The following is a 22,528-nucleotide window of genomic DNA, read 5'->3' on the forward strand; positions in this document are numbered from 1 at the left end:
ATCTAACATTAGAAGAAAAAATATCAAATCTCCTGTAGTTACACACTTTTTGCAGGCTGGCCAAAATATAAGTCAGTTAAGGTTTCAAATAATAGAACATGTCTCCCCAATGGGTATGAATAAAGATTATGATCTTTGTGCTTTTGTTAAAAATATCCTGGCATATGATAATTCCTCCATGTCTGTTATCTTATTTTGGTTTTAATATAGATTAGTGTTCACACTTTTTTGCAAAAAAATGTACATAAATATATGATGAATGTAATTGGTTAGTTAACCTAGGAGGTGTGTCCACTGATGGTTTAAAATGTGTAAAGGAAATGACGTATGCATAGCATGAATAAGGACATGTAAGTCTGAAACGTTGCTGATTCTTCAATAAACCTGTGATTGAGAATTACATTTTTGGAGTGCTGCTGTCTTTCCTGGAATCTTTGGTGTTCAACTAGTTCCCAGTAGTGTTTTGCTTCTCCTCCAACAAAGGACAGCAAAAGAAAGAATAAGGCAAACTTGTTAAAATTGTATGCTCTACCTAAATCATGAAAGAAAAAACTCTTGGTTTTATGTACCTTTCAGAGGCCTTAAGATGTGCATAGTATGAAAGTCCTTCTTTAAATGTGAGCAAATTATGTGTGTTTTTTGTTTTGTTTTTTTAGAAATGATTAGGGACACCGTTGTATTCATGTTGTCAGTCTGTTTTGTATTTGTATCACCTGCTCATTATTGAAGTTTATGGGCTTTGATTAGCACAGGAGGATCTGGTGTTTTGTTTTTCTCCTACCACACAGACTCTCCTGGTTTAAATCCACCTTGCCTTGTATAATTAAAGGGACAGTATACACCAGTTTTCATATAACTGCATGTAATAGTTACTACTATAAAGAATAAGATGCACAGATACTGATATAGAAATCCAGTATAAAACCAATTAAAAACTTACTTAGAAGCTTCCAGTTTAGCTCTGTTTTAAAAGGTTACTGGAACACCCACTGCAAGTGGGAAATATCACACTCCCCCCTCTCCCCTCCTTTGCATATGAAACGACCCTTTACACAAACAGAAGCAAGTTGGAGTAGGTATACGTCAGTATTCTCCTAAAACTTTGGGGCTTGGTTAGGAGTCTGAAAATCAGAACATTGTTATTTAAAAATAAGTAAAATCAAAACTTTATGGGCTATATAAATAGATAATCTACAAAACATTATGCAAAGAAAAAAACGAGTGTATAATGTCCCTTTTGAATAGACCATGCGGCTAGCCTGTAAAATGGAAAGTGTGTCTTCCTGCAAGCGTGACAATGAGTACAAACAAAAGCACAGTGCTTTATGGGTGTTTTCACTGTTTACTTTATATGCACCTTGTTTACTCTTTTTATATATATATATATATATATATATATATATATATATATATATATATATAAAGCTGGTGTGTTTGTCTGTACAAGCCACTTGCTGACCCTCTGAGAAGGTGTGGTGGTGTTTGAATACTGGTGCACAGGTCCTCACAGCATATGTGCGTATGACACAGAAAAAACCGTAAAACTTTTACTAGAAACATTTTTGCTAATGGCAGTATAATGCAAAAATGCTTCTATAAAAAAATAAAAATGCCACCATGCACATTTCAATGTTTACCTGTCTATTCCTTTAAAGGGACAGTTTACTCAAAAATTCTCCCATTTAATTTGTTCCTAATGATCCACTTTACCTGCTGGAGTGTATTAAATTGTTTACAAGTATTTCCATTACTCTTATATTGGCATTTGAAATAGTTTATTTAGCCTGTGGTAACCCCACCCATCCTGATTTTTTTTGGCCTCAAGGCCAAGCTGCGTTAACACAGCGAGTAGAAGAAATTACACTCCCAGTGGGTTATTGAAGAGATAAGGTAAAACAATGTTAGTTTTCCATTGTTCTCTCCAAGTATTGGTGATTGGTTTATGGACAGATATAAGATAAAGAAGCAGTTATTTGTACACAATGTGATAAAGTAATGAGATCTAATTACACCTACAAGCTCAACCCATTATATTAAGTTGCCGCTTTAAAACACAAAATTGGCTAATTCATATACACAAATAAGCCTTACAAAATCAAATTTAATTCATTTTATACTCTGCAGCTGGTAAATAAAGTAATTGGGGAAAAAATTAAGGGAAAAACAATTTTATAGTATACTGTCCCTTTAAGTATTATTGTGCTTCTTAAACAGTTCGTTCATTTCTAGCTTCTACACAATAAACCTCCTGCCCTTACAGCCCATGCTCCCTGAATATGTTGGGTATATTTGAGTATAAATCCAAGCCGGATTATATAAACATGACCTGTTTTCAGATTCAAACCATGCACTTTTTTGTTCTTTTAGATTATATACTTTATGCTTTTTATATTTAGAGACTACTGAACTAAGCAGTTTGTGGGCAAATTCAGACATCATTATAGTAAGCTCCTATAGACCTGTACTGGATCTTATCACAAACCCTTGTCATTGTATACCCCGATCTCTGTACCCAGCACTTCATAATTTTGCAGCACTATACAAATAGATGATGATGATGATGATAATAATATAATTTACAAACAAAACTAAACTTGTATGTTTTTTTTTTTGTAAATAAAAAAATGTTTTTATTGCACTTATGCCATGAATGATTTTAAAAGGCAAAAAGCCAGATTGTTCAAGGAGTTTACCAAGCGCAAATAGTTCTGGGATTTATGTAGTGTGTCAACAGAGCTACTAAGTAAGGCAGGGTTCAGAATCTTGTAAAAGAAATGCAGCTCTGTTAAAGGGACAGTCAAGTCCAAAAAAAACTTTCATATTTTAAATAGGGAATGTCATTTTAAACAAGTTTCCAATTTACTTTTATCACCAATTTTGCTTTTCTTTAGGTATTCTTAGTTGAAAGCTAAACCTAGGAAGGCTCATATGATAATTTCTAAGCCCGAGAAGGCCGCCTCTCATCACATGCTTTTTTATTTGCTTTTCACAACAGGGGAGAGCTAGTTCATGTAAACCATATAGATAACATTGTGATCACGCCTGTGAATTGTTGCAGACACTGCACTAATTGGCTAAAATGAAAGTCAATAGATAACTAAAATGTCATGTGATCAGGGGGCTGTCAGAAGATGCTTAGATACAAGGTAATCAGAGAGGTAGAAAGTATATTGATATAACAGTGTTGGTTATGCAAAACTGGGGAATGGGTAATAAAGGGATTATCTATCTTTTAAAACAACAAAATTCTGGTGTTGACTGTTCCTTTAACTATCAACACATGAATGGTAATGCTTCTAAACAAATTTAAATGCAGTAAATAACTTATTGATGTCACACAAAGGAAGAAGCAGAGTTGTTGTTGTCTTTTAAAATTTACAAAATAGGAACAGAAGTAACTTCTTAGGAAATCATACACTTTATGAATTCATGGTTCCATTTAACCAAGTCAAAATGTAACTCATGATTCAGATAGGGCATGCAATTTTAAACAACTTTCCAATTTACTTTTATCATCAAATTTTGTTTTGTTCGCTTGGTATTCTTTGTTGAAAGCTAAACCTAGGCAGACTCAGTCTAATGTCTAAGCCATTGCTAACAGCCTCTTTGTGCATTTTGACAGTTTTTCACAATTTATACTTTGCTAGTTCATGTGTGCCATGTAGATAATTGTACTCACTTCGCTGAGTCATTTATGACTTAGCACTGATTGGCTAAAATGCAAGTCTATCAAATGAACTGAGATAAGGGGACAGTGTGCAGAGGCTCAGATACAAGATAATCACAGGGGTAAAAAGTATATTAATATATCTTGTTGGTTATTCAAAACTGGGGAATAGGTAAAGAGATTATCTATCTTATTTTAAACCATAAAAATGTTCTCTTTAACTACACCTCCTGCTACCCGCCTGCTGCAGCAACTATGTACGTGGCCACATTTATCCACTAAAGGTGGGAACTAAAATTCCCAACATGTTAGGGGAATAGATGTGTGCGCTTGCTGAGGCTAGAGAAGAGAGCTTGCACCTTAAAATGTGCACATTCTATTCTTTTTGTTGTCTGCTTGAGAAATTAGATGAGGGGGAAACTTAAGTTTAAACATTGCAGCTGCTATAGCTTTATAGAAATGAAATGTTTGCACTTATATCTTCAATATTTAAACAACTAATATATTAGTAGAAATACTTGTGTATATATTAATGTAAAGCTAATCTTTGCTTTGAATACATCATGCAGTCATCTACTTTTTAATATCCCTTTAAAGAAAAGGGTACAGAATGGTTAAAGGGATGGGAAACCCAAAACATTTCTTCTGTGTTTCAGACAGAGAATACTACAAAAGTTTCCAATTTACTTCTATTATCAAATTTGCTTTGTTCCCATGATTTTCTGTGTTAGAGATACCTAGGTAGGCATCTTAAGCACTACATGGCAGGAAACGGGGGTCAAGTCCAGCAGGAACGCATGGTATTGCACTATTTTTGCAGGAGGAACTAAGTTCCCCCTGGACAGAGAACAGAAACACTTCAATAAACGCTGCTGCTAGTGGGAGAAGCTGGAGCACAGTCTGATTGGAGAAATAGTGAGATCCTCTAGTAATGGGCAGTAACACTTCCGAGAATACACTAAATGCAAGCCTGTCAGTGGTGTTACTGACCCTTCTGCTTCCTCTGCCAGTGTTACTTGCTTCTCATTTACTTGGTATACATGTTAATGGTTAAAGAAAATGACACTGACCATAATTTTACTTTAAATCACATTATCATTGTTTTTTACTGCAGAGTGAGTGCACACACAAACCTTATCAAGATCATGATATCATATGTTTACATTTACAGAGCCTTACATATCCTGAGGGCCAGGGAGTAACATCTAAAATTTTACTAAGGCTTTTAGCTTTTTGGATTATTTAACATCATCTATATGCAAATGCCTCTTCATGCGTTCTAAAAAGTGTGTGTCTGGATTCTCTGTATTTGTAATTTAGGATTCAACTGATACTGAATACTAATTTCAACCCTGCCATATAAAATGTAACCATGGGTCTCCATCCTCAGGCCCAAAAGCAACCATTCAGCCCTTCATTGGTTTTAATTTGCTTTCATTAACCAGAGTGTGTAGATTGTATACATATAAACATGAAAATACAGTGTGTATAAAACAATATTAGTTGTGAGGGGGGTGGAATTAAGTTCCTACACTTTTTTTTTTTTGTAGGACTTAAAGGGATAGTATACACCATATCAAAGGGACAGTTTACTCAAAACATTTCTCCCCTTTAATTTGTTCCCAATTATCTACTTTACCTGCTGGAGTGTATTAAATAGTTTACAAGTATTTCCTTTAGCCTTATATTAGCATTTAAAATAGTTTATTTAGCCTGTAGTATCCTCGCCCATCCTGAAAGTTTTTGGCTTCAAGGCCAAGCTGTGTTAACACAGCCAGTAGAAGAAATTACACTCCCAGTGGGTTATAGAAGCGATTAGGTAATAAAATGTTAATTTTCCATTGTTCTCTCCAAGTATTGGTGATTGGTTTATGGACAGATATAAGATAAAGAAGCATGTATATGTACACAATGTGATAAAGTAATGAGATCTAATTATACCTACAAACTCAACCCATTTTATTAGGTTGTGGCTTCAAAACACAAAATCGACTAATTCATATACACAAATAATCCTTAAAAAAAGCAAATCTCATACATTTTTAAAATCTGCAGCTGGTAAAAAAGTAATTGGAAACACATTAAGGGAAAAACTATTTTATAGTATACTGTCCCTTTAACTGTATGTAATAGACACTACTATAAAGAATAATATGTACAGATACTGATCTAAAAATACAGTATAAAACCGTTTAAAAACTTACTTAGAAGCTCCCAGTTTAGCATTGTTTTTTTTTTTTATATAATGTTTTTTTTTATTGTTATTAAAGGTCAAAAAAAAGAATATACAGAAATAAGAAAGAAAAGGCAAAGACAAAAAATTACATAATCAATGATACACTTATGTCATTTGGAACCAGAAAACATGGAACAGAGATACAGATAAGATATACATGAAAATAAAATCATAACCTTTTCAGATATTAAATATTTCACTTTTCTTCCTTTATCACATTAGTCATTAACACGGGATTTACCCTAACTTCATTATTATAAACCTTAAAAAACAAGGAAAAAAAAAAAAAAAAAACAAAAACAAAAACAAAAAGACAGGTCTTTACTGTGATATATAATAAGTTCGGTTAGTCCAGTGTAAATTTTAAAATATTTCAACCTTTAAATTATTGAGAAAGGTGGAACCACCTGCAAATTAAATATCAAAATCCTGATCGGCTTCAAGGAAAAGTTTTTAGCTTTTAAATTTTTCTAGGGGGGGCAGAGGAGGGGGGAAGAAAAAGAAAAAAGACAAAAAAAAAAAAAAAAAAAAAAAAAAAACACCCCAAAAGGGGGAAAGAAAAAGGGGAAAAAAAGGGGAAAAAAGAGGTTTGCGTCTTAACTTATATTCTCTAATGGTGATAATAACTGATTCTGTAAATTAGTATTTTTGTAGTGTTTAACAAAATCTAACCATTTTGAATTAAATCTATTATACTGCTGTTCAGAGTTAATTGCGTTATCAAATTGTTCTATTGTATATTGTCTTTGTAATAAAAATGTTAAATTATTTATAGTCGGTGACTTTTTTTGGTGCCAGTTTTTAAGGATGAGATATCTTCCACCCAGAATTACCGTATTACAGAAAGCTCTATTTACCAGTCTGTCTGATGTATCTAGTAGGAAAATTATGTGTTGTAGTTCTAATATGTGATTTGTAGCTGTCACCTTATTTAACCAAAATTGTACCCGTTTCCAAAACTGATTAATTTTTGGGCAACTCCAAAACATATGAGTTAAGTCAGCATCGGCTAAAGAGCAACGTGGGCATACCCTTAAACCTTGTGTCGACCATTTATTTATTTTAGCAGGCGTAAAGTATATTCTGTGTAAGAGTTTTATATGCATTTCTCGCCAGCTTGCCGCGAGTGTGGCCTCGTCCAAGAGAGTTATACTTTGTTTTACTTGTTCCCTTTTTTAGATCTACAATCGTTGTTTGCCATTTTGAACAGATCTGTACAATGTTTAGTTCCCCTGTCTTAGTAATAATCATATTATACCAGTATTTAATAGAGCGTTTGCCTGCCTTAAATAATGCTAGCCCCATTTTTATTCCTGAGTGGGTCCATGGAAATTTATTATCTTCCATAGCTTTAAAGAACCAATGTCTCACTTGAAGGTATGCAAAAAAATCCCCATTCTGTACATTATAAGACTCTTTAAGAGTCTCAAATGATAATATACTCTGTAGATTGGGTTCTCTAAGTTGTGTTAAATAGATAAGTCCTGCTGTGGCCCATTTCCTAAATACTTGACTGCTAATACCAGGTGGAAAGCGTGGGTCACCTCTAATAGGAAGTAGATCTGAAAAATGAGGGTCACTATCTACTCTGCGTCGTATGTCTTGCCATGCAATTATAATATGATATAATGATTGTTTATTTTTAATACTTTTTGGAATTACTTTTTTAGGGCAGTGCAGAAGCGCATTTAATGAAAGAGGGTATACTAAATTTTGTTCTGCTTCTGTAAATGCAATATAGTTCCCGCCCGTAATCCAGTCCATTGCAATTTTTGCAAGACTTACACTATTGTAAATAGCAAAATTGGGTAGTGCCAATCCACCATATTGCCTTAGTTGTGACAATTTATATAATGATATTCGATTCGCACCCCTCCCCCATATAAATCGTCTCATTAGTTGGTCTAACTTGTTAAGATATTTTTTTGGTATGATTAGAGGGATATTTTGCATTAAATATAATATTTTAGGTAAGACGATCATCTTAACTACATTGATTCTTGCGGTAATTGAGAGTGGAAGATTATCCCATTTCATCATCTCAAATCTGATTTTTGCAAATAGAGGTGGGTAATTTAAACTAAACCAATCTTCTGGATTGGCACTGATCTGGATTCCTAAATATGTGATGTATTGCGGGGCTACTTTAAAAGGGGGTGTATATTGATTTTGGTGATGCTTACTCAACCAGAGTAGTTCTGATTTGGATATGTTAATTGTGTAACCTGAAAAAGAACCAAAATTTTTTTATAATTTCCAAAATTTTGGGAATTTCGATCTGTGCATCCTTTAAAAGTAAAATCAAGTCATCTGCGTAAAGTAGAAGTTTAACAGGGATTTTGCCTATCTTAATCCCCCCTAAATTATCCCTTAAAGTAACTGCAAGGGGTTCAATTGCTAAATTAAATAAAAGCGGTGAAATTGGACATCCCTGTCGTGTTCCAGATAGAATAGGGAAGGATGTAGTGTTTGAGCCATTAACCATCAAAATAGAAGTTGCATTGGAATATAAGGCACGAATACATTCAAGGAACTGATCTTTGAACCCAAAGTTCTTCATAGAGCAGAATAAATGGTCCCAGATAATGGAGTCAAATGCTTTATGGGCGTCAACTGCAAGAATGGCGGAGTTTTGTTCACTTTTATTTTTAACATCTGCTAGGAAGTCTATTAATAGAAAAATTTTGCGTATGTTTGCTGACAAGTTTCTCTTAGACATAAAGCCGACCTGATCTTGGTGTATTAACGGGCTCATAATTAACTTCAGTCTATCTGCCAAAATTGCAGTGAATAGTTTGTAATCGGAGTTTAATAGTGAAATTGGACGATAGGAGTCTATTGATTCAGGGTCTTTCCCTTTTTTTAGGAGTAATATTATTTTTGAAACTGCAAAGTTAGGAGATGGAATCTTATAGTTAATTAAATAGTCATTAAATAGTTCCGTAAGTACACCTATTACTTCATTTTTGAGAATTTTATAAAATTCTGCTGGTAGAAGGTCAGGTCCGGCGGCTTTATCCAACTTCAAATTATTTATTGCGTTTAGGACTTCCAATTCTTTAATTGGTGCATTGAGTTTCTCTAAATCTTCCGCCGAGAGCTTAGGTAATTTAATTTTTTCCCAAAAATCTTGTTTATTTTTTACATTAATATCCGCTACTGAGTATATGTCCCTAAAGTATTTATAAAATTCTGCTTTGATTGTGTCAAGGTTCAATATTTTTTTGCCATCAATATTTAGTGACTTAATGTGATGCATCAGTTTCCTATCTTTTACAGATCTTGCTAGCAATTTCCCTATTTTATTTCCAAATCTGTAAAATCTACTTTTGTTCTTCAGTTCTTGGATAGCAAATTTTTGTGATAGAAAAACTTCCCATTCTTGCTTAGCCTTCATGTAACTTTGCCAATTAGTCTGTGTATGAGATGCAATATATGCGTTATATTTGTTTTTTAGATAGTTAGAAATTTCAGTCTCTCTTAAATATAGCTTTTTTTTAAACCTAATAGTGTATTTTTTAATTTCTCCTCTGGCTACTGCCTTAGCAGTTTCCCAGAAGATCTCTTTCTTGTGTATATAGTCTTTGTTCTGTTGAACATATTCGTGCCATATAGCAATGAGTCGGTTTCTAAATTCTAAATTGTTTGCTAAATAACGTGGGAAGCCGTAACTCTTAACTGGGTCATATCTATCTGTTTCCCACCGTGTCTCTAATGATATCGGGGCATGGTCTGAAATGGTGAAGTTATCTATTTGTGCTTTTATATCTGAGTTAATAATTTTGTCTGACCCCAGAAAAAAGTCTATCCGTGAAAATGTCCGGTACTTTTTTGATTCACACGTAAAATCTCTGCAATTAGGATATAGCAATCTCCAGATGTCTTTGATGTTTAGTGCGCTAGCAAATACTTTAAGAATCCTGGAGGATTTTTTTGTGATCTGTTTAGTTTTATTTCCAGTTGCCTGTGATCTATCAATATTGTTAAAAACCATATTGAAGTCTCCTGCAACTATAAGATTCGTATTTATAGAATCATGTAATTTTAATTTTAATTTTTCCCAAAATTTTATATCTGGCACATTTGGGCCATAGACATTACATAACGTGAACATACGTGAATTTATAATAATTTTCAGAATAATAAATCGTTCCCCTGGGTCTATCTCTTGCCCTATAATTCGATATTCTAAGTTTTTGCTGATTAAAACTGCGACCCCCCTTTTACGTGTTGCACATGGGGTATAGACAACCTCACTAACCCAGTTAACTTTAAGTTTATTATGTTCTATTTCAGTCAGATGTGTTTCTTGTAGGAGTGCAATATCCACTCTTTTATTTCTAAGATATGTCAGGATCCTCTTTCTTTTGATTGGGTTAGTGACCCCTCCCACATTCCACGAAATTAGTTTTAGTGTTGCCATTTATACTTTATTTTAAGGTAACAAACCAGAAGAAGAAGAAAGAAAGAGAAAAAAAAAAAAAAAAAAAAAAAAAGGGGATTCAAAATAAATTCTAACCTCCTTGCCCCTCCCTCTAACCCGAACCTTTATCTTTAATAGAACATAAGTGTTTAAAATATTTAAAGAAAAATGTACTGTCCTTGTTTTCGACCATTCTTTCATTTTTATACAAATCTTAACCTTAGTTATCTCGTTTATTATGTGAAGGTAAAATAAAGTTATCCAACTTGCCATACCATTAACTGTCCATACACCAATAAACCAAAAGCACAAAAAAGAAAAAGAAAGGGGAGAAGAAGAGGAGCACTTTCCTTATTTTTTAATAATTACCTAGGATGGAACTTATTCAAAAATGCCTTGGCCTCTGCAATTGTTTCTAGTGTAGTTGTCTCATTATCCATATAAATCTTAATTTTAGCGGGATAAATTAAGTGTGCGGCTAGGCCCATGTTTATCATGTTTGTACAGAATGGAGCCATACTTTTGCGTTTTGTTGCTGTCTGGACTGAGTAATCTTGGAAGATTAAAATTCTGTTATTGTCAATCTCTAGGTTTTTCATTTTTCTGAATGCTCTAAGTATTAGTACTTTTGTCCTGAAAATTCAGGTATTTAATTAGGATAGCTCGTTTCTGAATAGTATTTTCTGATGTATTTCTAATAAAGCCTACACGGTGTGCTCTTTCAACTATAAAATTATGCAGTTTAGTATCAATCTCTAGACTTTGTGGTAGAGTCACTGAGGCAAAGTATATTAGATCCTGAAAGTTGGTGGTTTCTGGAAGGCCTACAATTTTTAAGTTGTTCCTACGTGATCTATTTTCTAAATCTTCTATTTTGTCAGTAATTTCTGAAATTTTTATATCGTGTTGTTGTATAGAGAGGTTTTGTTTGGTCACAGAGTCTTCAGTATCTGAAATTCTTGATTCAATTTCTGTAAGTCTAGATGTAAAGTTTTTCATTTCTACTGAGAGTGTAAATAGTTCTGTTTTGATATGGTCAAGTTGAGGTGATAGAGATAGTGCTACCTGTTTAGAAATTTCTTCTATATCATCTTTAGAAATATTTACAGTGGTCATTTCAGGTCTAATATCGCTAATACTTTCAATGCTATGTCTGGGCTTTCTATCCTTGGGTTTTGCTGGCATTGCGTGTGATTTAGGTGCAAAATATTTGTCCATGTGTCAGAAAAGAAAGAAAAAGCTAGAGTGTTTACAGAAATAAGAAATGGGATATGTGAGAGTGAGAGAGTGTGTAAAGTGGGGTGCCTGTGTTTAGTAGTGACCTAGGAAGAAAAAGGGAAAAGAGAAAAGAAGAAAAAAGGGTATAGTAAAAATATGTAGAAAAAGTGTATAAGTGTTTCTAGTATAGGTAATTATATTGTGTGTTAGGGAGTGTTCCCCCGTATGGGTTTGTGAATGTGCAATGGTCAACAATTGTCATCTACTTCAGTGAAATTTGTAACTCTACTACTCCTCTCTCCTACCTCTACTATACCCTAACTTCAGAAACAATACTTTTTCAAATAAATCAGTAGGCCTAACACTCTAGTATTCTAGTAAACCAATTGATATATACTATATATTCATCAGAGCAGAACAAAGGAAAATAAACATTTTTCATCATTTGGTATATACTGCATATCTATCAAACCATAACAATTTACAAACGTTTTTTTTTTTTCTTTTTTTTTTTCCAACATTTGTTGTAAACTATATATCCATCAAAACACAATCTTTCACCAGCTATGTAAGGGTGCAACACACGCCTTTAAATTGCTAATCAAGGAAATAGGGAAAAAGTAAGACTACAAAGAAAAAGAAAAACAGGAGGCCAGAATAAAACAAGGAAATAAAAAAAAAAGGCAAGGAAAAGAAAAGAAAAAGGAAAAAAAAAAGTTCCTTTCCGTTCTCTCCCCTTTTCAATAAATTTCAATAAATGTCATTCAGATCCTAAGTGCGCCATTCTGTTTCGCTCACTAAAAAACGATCGGTTGTAGCAATGTTACATTTTGCTATTGGCCAGAGCAAGCCACCGAATAGATTTTAGTCATTTATGCCTTGAATTTTATTCACACACACAAGCACAGGTAATTTCCCCTTATGTCTCAGTTCTTTTGTTGATGTTGGTGACCTTACGGCATATGTATAGCGGTTAGTAATAGACTTTAGGTATGTCCTTGGAACACATAATCATGGGATTATATTAGCGGTCCAGGAGTACTAGAAAAGGCGCCCCTTTAAGCAATCTAATCCAATGGCTGTAATGTGCGGGGAAGAGAAAAAGAAAAGGCTAGCAGCGCCAACTCTTTCAACCATAAACTTTTATAGTCACAGGTCATCCACTGACTGGCTTTAGGTATATATTTTCACTGCACATCTTGCTATACCTTACTGTCTTCACCCTGTACCAGGTCAGGGACTTACTTCCATTTTTTTTTTCAATCCCCAAAATACAGTCCCGGCCAGCCCGCCTCTTACCTTCACCCTGAACCAGGTCAGGGACTTCTTACTTGTCAAATGCGGGGGGGATCCTACCTTCCAAAGGTGCCAGGTTAAGCAGCTAGCGGTGGCGGTGTTGTCTTGAGTCAGGCCAGTGCCCCTTCAATGTTTCCAATGCTGCTCACAACATATCTTCCTCATTGGGAGCTTCCCACTCTTTCTGCTGCAATCACGGCTCTTGTCACTCAGCCTAATTACTGGGTTTCTGCTGGATCTCACCTCAGATCTCACCCCGCCGTCAGCTGACAAAACTTGGCAAACGGCCGTAGCAAACCGGCCTCTGGCTGCTCCGCGACTTCCACACACTCAGGCGGATTACAGCGCCCAGGTCCTGGCTGTGGTGTATGTAACCACGGCCTATGGCAACTTGGTGTGTCGGCGTGTTCGTGCTGCCTTAGTCAGAGGAGCGCGTAGTACACCTGCGCTTCCTGCTCCTCCCACCGGAAGTCCCAGTTTAGCATTGTTGAAAAGGATAGCTGGAACACCCACTGCAAGTGGTTCTATAGTAAAAAAAAAAAGCAGACACTCCTCCCCTCCCCCGCATATGAAAAGACTCTTTACACAAACAGGAGCAAGCTGGAGTAGGTATATATCGGTATTCTTCTAAAACTTGGAGCTTAGTTAGGAGTTTGAAAATCAGTGCAATGTTATTTAAAAATAAGCAAAACTATACATTTAAAAAAAACAAAAACAAACAAACTGTATGGTCTAAATAAATGGATAATCTACAAAACATTTATGCAAAGAAAAATCTAGTGTATAATGTCCCTTCAAATAGTACTGCCATCCAGTGCTCTTGCAAAACTGCTGCCCTATAGTGCTCTAGAAATGGACAGTTATTAAGCTGAAAAAAGATACATGAACGAAGAAAATATGATTATAGAAGTGAATTAGTAAGTTGTTTACAGTCACATGCTATATCTGAGTCATCAAAGAATTTTTTTGGGGGGTTTCATATCCCTTTTAAGGTACCACAATAATATTGTGACAATATGGTAGCAATGCCTAGTTCTTTTGATGGATAAATAGAAATGATAAACTGTCCTTAGAGGGACACTGAAGTGAAAATTAAAGGGACACTGAACCCAAAAAATGTGTTCGTGATTCAGATAGAGCATGCAATTTTAAGCAACTTTCTAATTTACTCATATTATCAATGTTTCTTCTTTCTCTTGCTATTTTTATATGAAAAAGAAGGCATCTAAGCTTTTTTCTTCGTTCAGTACTCTGGACAGCAGTTTTTGATTGGTGGATGAATTTATCCACCAATCAGCAAGGACAACCTAGGTTGTTCACCAAAAATGGGCCGGCATCTGAACTTACATTTTTGCATTTCAAATAAAGATACCAAGATAATAAAGAACATTTGATAATAGGAGTTAATTAGAAAGTTGCTTAAAATGTCATGCTCTATCTGAATCACAAAAGAAAAAATTTGGTTACAGTGTCCCTTTAAACTTTCATGATTCAGATAGAACATACAATTTTAAATACCTTTTCAATTTTACTTCCATTAACAAAATGTATATTGTTTATGTATTTTTATATTTCCAATTTGAGTCACCGGCTCCTACTGAGCATGTGCAAGAATTCACAGAATATATTATTTGCATTTGTGATTGGCTGATAGTTGTCACATGATACAGGAGGCGTGGCCATAGACATAACTGAAATTTGCAAGAAAAAAAATCTGCTACTCATTTGAAGTTCAGACTAAATGCTATTGCATTGTCTTTTTATCATGCATTTGTTGATTATGCAAATCTTTTTACTGGTCCTAGAAAGTTCAAAACTGAAATCTGTATAGATGCATTTCAATTTTAAATTAAAGCATTTTTGCAGTATTTTTTTCATTAGCATAAAATCTTCTATAAAAAACATTTTTTTAAAAGGACACTAAAGTCACAAATTTAATTTAATACAACGTTCCAATTTACTCCCATTAACAAAACGTGCATTCTTTATATTTACACTTTTTGAGTCCCAAAAATAAGACCGTGTCTCAAACTATGCTGATAATTGTTGCCAATTGAAATGCAACCATGAAAGTGTACCTTTATATTGCAGGGCCTGCCTCTTCTTGAAGTAATTTGCTTTGTTTAGTTTGTTTTGGTTTTTTTGCACTATGAAATTTAGCTGCACTTTACATATATTGGATAATAATAGATGGGCGATTGTAGCGTTTGAGCTCATGCGCAGTAACGCTTTAGACAACAAAGGTGTGATATCTGCATATGCAATTTTAAAAAGGACTCTAAACAATTTTGAGATTTGTAATATAATGTTTATGTACAATACACTCTTCACTTATTTTTGTCCCTCTTTCCTGTAATTTAAATTTGAAAATTGTGGGCTTTCCATTTATCTTAGAAGTGAAAGTCTCCAGATTAACACTGCTACATTACACACAGCCATTGGTTGTACATCATCTATAGTTTTCCCTGATTGTCCTAAGCAGAAAAGGAAACCTAGGTTACAACATTGCAGCTCCCATTGCATTTATTTTGTGTTTAATGTCCTCCTTTTCAGGGCTCGACAAACCCAAGAGCTAGGGAGCCACTGGCTCCTAGAATTGTACCCCTGACTCCTAACTGTGGTTATTCTCAATTTATTTGTATACACCATCTTAAATACCACTGTCTAAAATATGTTTGGCTCCTAATATTCTTACTGGCTCCTAAAAGGGATGATGATTTAGATAGAGCATGCAATTTTAATTAACTTTCTAATTTATACCTATTATCAAATTTTCTCGGTTTTCTTGCTATCTTTTTTTGAAAAAGCAGGAAAGTAGCTTACAAGCCGGCCCATTTTTGGTTCAGAACCCTGCATAACGCTTGCTGATTGGTGAATACCATTTAGCCACCAATCAGCAAGTACAACCCCCAAGGCAGAACATAGAGTGATCTGAGATGTCATCGCAGAAAATGCAGCATGTCTGCAGAAAGAACAGGAACTGTTAGCACTTTAACTTTTCAATGCTGCTCCACATTAAGCTGTTATCTATAAACAGAGCTGTTCCCCGGCTGCATTGTATAAGTTTTCCTTAACACAGTGCATCCAGAGCAAAGTGCTGTTTGAAGACAACAGTCAAATATGCAGCAGTGCTACAAAGCAACAGGACATTGATTGGTGTCTGGCTCTGAGATTTTTGCAAGCTTGTTCCCTAGCTTTTCACAGTCTGCAAAGCTGTTTTTCTCTTAATGTAAGATGTTTATATGAGCAATGCACCTTTTTTATTACTACATTTCTATGTTAGACTAAGAGAAAAGAAAACAAATTAATTCAAGAGACATTTTGCAATTACTTTTTTTTGTCTGCAGCTAATTTGCAATGCAATTTTCAACTACTGCACTAGATTAGACAACTTTAAATATTGCTTTATTCTCCAGTTAACCAACACATTGCAATTGATCTGGTGATTTAGTGTAACTGACAAATTTACTATTTTATTTAAAAATGACCTGCAGAAAAATTTTCACTAAAAAAATATCATCGCAGAAAGTGAGAAAAAGTTCTGTCTCTGGGAGTACAACCTAGGTGCTGAACCAAAGATGGGCCGGCTCATAAGCTTACATTCCTGCTTTTTTAAATAAAGATACCAAGAGAATGAAGAAAAATTGAAAGTAGGAGTAAATTAAAAAGTTGCTTAAAATTGCATGCTCTATCTGAATCAAGAAAGAAAAAATGTGGGTTCAGTATCCCTTTAATGTTAGTTTTGTTGACCCTCTGCTTTAAATTCTTTTCTTACTTCCTATATTGTTTTTGTTAAAATAATACGGGGAAGGCCAATTTTTTGAACTGCTGAAACTGTTTGTGCACAAACCATAACGTATATATCAGCTCTGATGGGGGTTCTGACTACAATTATTTTATTGTTTATTAGACTGGGAAAAGTTATATTTTTTTAATATTTCTTTTTCCACACATGGTTATACACTTTTAAAATAAGCACATTTTTATTCAGCCATGAAAGTAGTAATTTCACTGGTAATTTTTTTTTTTTTTTTAATTATTATTTAGTTTTCTTGTGGGGAACAAAACACATTTTTATGCCAGTGGGGTGTGTCACTATTTACCAGTACATCTGTAGTACTTATTAGTCACTAAGCTTTCTATGCCATGTATTAGTTTACACTGACGTGCAGTTTGCAACATTTTGAAAACCAATCTTACAGATTTTGCTTTTTGGCCTTTCTTATGGTTCGTGGGATAATGCTTTTGTCTAAAAAAAAAAAAAAAAAAATTGCAAGAGGATTTTAATGTTCTTTCATGATTCAGATAGACCAGTGATTTACAACCTTTTTTTTTTTGCCGTGGCACTTTTTTACATTAAAAAATCCTGTGGTACACCACCATCCCAAAATTTTACAAAATCACACATTGTAGCCTAATACAGGATATATATATATATATATATATATATATACACACTGCACTGTGCTGCCATGCCATGCCATGCCATGCCTCCTACAAACTATACATGACATATTGACATTCATTCACAAACAATCATAATGATTGTCTGTGAATGAATGTCAATGTCATGGTTGTAAATGATGCCTGATGAGCCTGTCACATACCTACCAATATTTCAAAATTTGAAAGAGGGACACCCCCACACTGTTGTCAGTCTGCCGCGGCACACCGGAGGATCTCTCACGGCACACTAGTGTGCCACGGCACACTGGTTGAAAAACACTGAGATAGACCACACAATTTTAAACAACTTTCTAATTCACTTCCAATATCTAAATATGCACACTTTCTGAGACATCGGCTCCTACTGAGCATATGTAAAATAAGTGTATGCATTTTGTGATTGGCTGATGGCTGTCACATGATGCAAGGGGAAGAACAATTTAAAGGGACATGAAACCCCCCCAAAATACAATATATATATATATATATATATATATATATATATATATATATATATATCCACCAATCAACAGCTAGAACCTAGGTTCTCTGCTGCTTCTGAACTTGCCTAAATAAACTTTTCAGCAAAGGATAACAAGATAAGGAAGTAAATTAGAAAGTTGTTTGAAATTGTATTCTCTATCTGAATCATGAAAGAAAATTTTTGGGTTTCATGTCCCTTTAAGCTACTTTTGTGATTTGCAAGATAAAACTGGCAACTATTTTTAAATTCCAGCTTTTGCATTTTTTTTTATTTTCTTTTTTATTATGCATTTGTTTTATTATGCTATTCTACTGTAATGGTCTTTTTAGTGATTTGTCATTGCCTGACAGGGACAACAAGCCTCAACATGCCTGACTAGAAAAAGGGCTTATTCAGCAAATGATTGTTTAACCAGAGAGGGGATGGATAATACAAATCTCTAAAACTTATTTTTTTTAAATAATTAGACATTTAACAAAAGAATTGTGTTCCATGTACCTTTTGGATATATATAAATATATTGTCAGTGACCACAAAAAAATAGACAATATTTAACCCTGTCAGTGACACAATTTTTAAAGAATGAGGCCAATATAGACTACATTAAATTTGCCAACTTGCCAAACGGCATATCATTATATATTCAATAATATTTTATTTGGAAAATAGTCCAGAAAACCTAATCAAAAGAAAAGATATAATCTACAAATGGAGAAAATGTAATTCTTCTCATATATGAAGGTAAATTATCATGCAGCTTACATTTTGTGTTTAATGTCCTTGGGACTTATTAACAATGTTCTAGGCCAAATGCCAGCTCTCTGTTTACTCCTGGGAAGGCAATCACAACAAGCTAACGTCTTGCTGCAGAGTGAGGTGCTAAAGTATAGTAATGCTAGTGAGAAGAGTGCTCAGATAAAAATGTAATATGTCAGCAACATATTAGTATCCATGGCAACATAGGTAGCAGGAAAGCATTGCTTGCTGTATAGATTTGCTGCACATCATTTTAAACACTGTGCTCATTGGCAACAGAAGTTGGTGCTTATGTTTAGATGTAAAGAACAAAATTACAAAATTTTGCTCCCTCTTCTCCCTCCCCTCTTCCCAGGTGCCTATGTTTGTAGCTTTTTTGCCTGGCGCTCTCCATAGTGAGTACTTAAAAAGTCATAGATAATAGTGCAATGGGAACATTCTGTAATGTGCTCAAGCTGTTGTTCTGTGTGCCTCTGTGTATTCGGCCCCCACAAACTGGTTAGACACTACTTCATTAAAAGATGAATTTCTGTATAAATTGCCCTTAGATAAATGTTTTATTCCCAGCAAGTCCTGTAGGACAAGAGTTGTAGTCTCCACCAATCACCAGGTATGTTTAGGGTTCAATGCATAGTTATCTGGAGTCAGTAATCCAAAAATTAAAATCGCTTATAAATTAATTTAATCATTGCATAATAATGTCCCTTTAAGAGAACTCGGTCTCTGTTGCATCACTTTTCAATGGAATAATATTTGTTCTTTTACAACGTTTGTTATTTCTTAGAATATATGTAGGTGGGCTTTAGTTATGGACACCATTTGGATTGTCCTGTCAATATCAAATAGGTTCAAATTTTCAGGATGGTTTAAAAAAAACAAAACAAAAAAAAACCCCACCAAATTAATTAGCATGAAATAAAAATTTAGAGTATTGTCTGCTCATTTCTACAATATCCCACAGCTAGCTACATTTCATTGGCTTTTTCTGAAGTTTATGCGGTCAGACAATAGACAACTTTTTACCTCCCGCTGTCATATTGTCTGCTGACATCAGTTCTACAAATAACATATCCTGATCTTTGTGTTTCTCTTTTTACAGAGGAATGACTCAGAATTTGAGTAAAGACACAGCAACTTGTAAACTATGTAATTAGGACAATAAAAAGTCTCAGCACGTCCTTACAATTGAGATCAATGTCTGAATTCTGCTCTATAAAAAAAATAAAAATACCCCCCAAAAAATACAAAAAATAAATTATATATATATATATATATATATATATATATATATATATATATATATATATATATATATATATATATATATATATATATATATATATATATATATAATGTACGTCCAATGATACCACTGTTGACTGGCATAATCTATAGTGTTTATATGCAATATTTATCATAGCTTTGAAATCAAATGGAAAAATAAAACTATCAAGTGGTGTTCACTATAATTATGGCCTTTTAATTGTATTTCCCGCTTGACTTAAACGTTTATCTATTTGCCTTAGATCTATCTAATATAACATAACATGCACAATATCATGTGTACTGGTTAGTTTAAGTGTTCAGATGGCTTTTCTTTTTTTTTTTACTAGACTGTTTAATGTTTAACTACTAATGTTAATCCTGCCTACTTGGGTAAGTGCAGATGGGTTTTGTGAACTGAGTAGTATCTTAATTTAAAGGGGCATGAAACCCACATTTTGTCTTAGGATTCGGATATAGAACACAATTCTATTGTATTTGTTTCATTCTTTTAGTATATATTATAAGTAAATTGTTTAAAATTCTTTGTTCTATCTGCATCATCAAAGTTACATTTTGACTTGACTGTTCCTTTTAAAGGGACATAAGCCAAATATTTAAAGTTTATGGCTCAAATAGAGCACATAGATTTACTATATTTTCCAATTTACTTGGTATCCTTTGTTGAAAAGCATACCTAAATAGACTCGGGAAAGGCAATGAACAACTGTGTGCCAGCTAGTTGTTGCGTTTTTTTGCCGCAGGTTTTTCACATGCCATGGATTATCAATATGTTATACTGTGAATCTGCTGGGAAGAGAAAAAAAGTTGATCACGAGGCATATATGTGCAGCTAGCTTCTAGTTCCCGAGCCTACCTAGGTATACTTTGCAATAAAGGATACAAAAAGAACAAAGCAAATAAGATAACGTAAATTGTAACGATGTTTCAAATTGTATGTTCTATCTGAATCATAAAAGACAAAATATGGGGTTCATGTCTTTTAAATATAGTTTTATTGCAATAATAAAATACTCTAACACATTAGACCATTTTGCACTTTTATGGTTTCTTGGAACCTTTTCAGCATTGATTTCAACTATTTAACATGATATATTTTAACAATTTGAGGTATCCCAGGTTTTGCAACCATCTATGTCTTGACCATATTTGAGTGACATATCAGCCTAACAGGTGATATTATGCTAGAAATGAAGAGCATGTTTGTTTTTGTTTACTTTATTTATACACATCAAAAATGTATGAGATTAAAGACGCCTGTTCTCACAAACTGCCAGGTACATTAACTATAATTTGATCATAATGTCTTAACTGTACGAATTGTTTTACTTCTGTGTTAGAAGGGTTTAGAAAAAAAAAGAAACTGTTTTGAGCTAAAGTGCAATTTGTCTTTAATTTCCTTTGTGGGATTGTATGTGACAAGCGGTTTGTTTCATTAACTATAGGGTAAATCCATTGCACAGACGGGCCGCAGTAAACTGCAGAATCAAAGGGCCACCTTAAACCATCAGATCCTAAAAGCCATGCGGATGAGAGCTGGAGCAGAAAACCTTTTACGGTAAGCTGAAGTTCCCACTGTTCTGTTCCATTCTTTGAGGAAAAAAAAGCAACAAAAAGCAGCCTTTGTTCTGCTTCGCTTTGGGAAACATGTTCCCAGAGCAGATTCCCAACAGACGATGCTTCTTAATGAACACAGGGAGACAAGACCTTGATTGTAGCAACTCGGTTCATTCTCAGGTTACTCTCTACTCGTACATAAAACAGTATAATGGTGCTGAGTATATCTCATGCTTGGCACTGTACTGAGACTCGCATAAATGAGCAGACTGTATCAATGTAATCTGCTACTGATGTGTTTGGCAACATTATCTGGAAAATAGAATTTGTAGTCTGCGGTAGCAGATAAAGTAGAGACTAATTATGGGAACACAGGAATAAGTATTCATATTTAAGTTTATCACAGTACGCAGAATGGCTTGTTTCTTTACCCTAAAGGTACATGATTCAACTTTCACGATTACAATAGTGTACAATTGTTAGCTTCTTTACATGAGGGCATACTGAAGTATGCTCAGAAGCGTGCACATCTCTTGAGAACTATGTTTATCATTATTACAAACACTGCTACCAATGACTAAAACACACACACATTACTGCCTTGACTTCTGTCTCTTTTTTTAAAATGAGTTCTTGCTGCATCTTATGGTTTTGAAGGAAATCATTATTCAGATGTAGAAAGTTTTTCTCTGTTTCAGTTTTCTACTAAGCCAGCTCTTTACCTTGTTAGTCAGTTTCCCTGCATGCTTGTATTGTGCTTAAATTAACTTTTTAAGGGCATAAAGTGCAGATTGAGATGCCTTATTATTACTACATAAGTACATTAAATTGTGTAATCATTTTTATTTAATTGCAAAGGTATGATTCCCAGGATGTTTCTTTTAGCTGAAGAACACATATTTGTATACTTAAACTTCCCACTTGCAAAAATGCACCAATTTTCAAACTTGAATATGTAAATAGTGCATTTGCATTCTATTTATTTAATCTGTCACTTTTGTGTTCCTTGGGCGGGGGGGGGGGGGGGAGGGGCAACAATTGTAGATCAATGTTGTATAATTCTGTATCGCACAGACTATTTAAAGTAGTACTCTTGCATGACTGTAAATAGGGAAGAAGTATAACTTTACACCAGTATATAAAGAAGGATGTACACAATGA

The 22,528-nt window shown here is 34.1% G+C and overlaps 1 protein-coding gene across 2 annotated transcripts in view; it reads left to right on the forward strand.

Annotated features, from left to right (window-relative positions):
- Positions 1 to 22,528, forward strand: part of RHPN2 (rhophilin Rho GTPase binding protein 2) — an 88,550-nt gene that overhangs the window by 8,992 nt on the left and 57,030 nt on the right. For both annotated transcript variants that reach the window (XM_053701548.1, XM_053701557.1), the window contains one exon: positions 21,256 to 21,368. In XM_053701548.1, the coding sequence (XP_053557523.1) occupies positions 21,256 to 21,368 (113 nt within the window). The remainder of the gene's footprint in view (positions 1 to 21,255; positions 21,369 to 22,528) is intronic.

This window comes from Bombina bombina, chromosome 1 (assembly GCF_027579735.1).
Source record: "Bombina bombina isolate aBomBom1 chromosome 1, aBomBom1.pri, whole genome shotgun sequence".
NCBI lineage: Eukaryota > Metazoa > Chordata > Amphibia > Anura > Bombinatoridae > Bombina > Bombina bombina.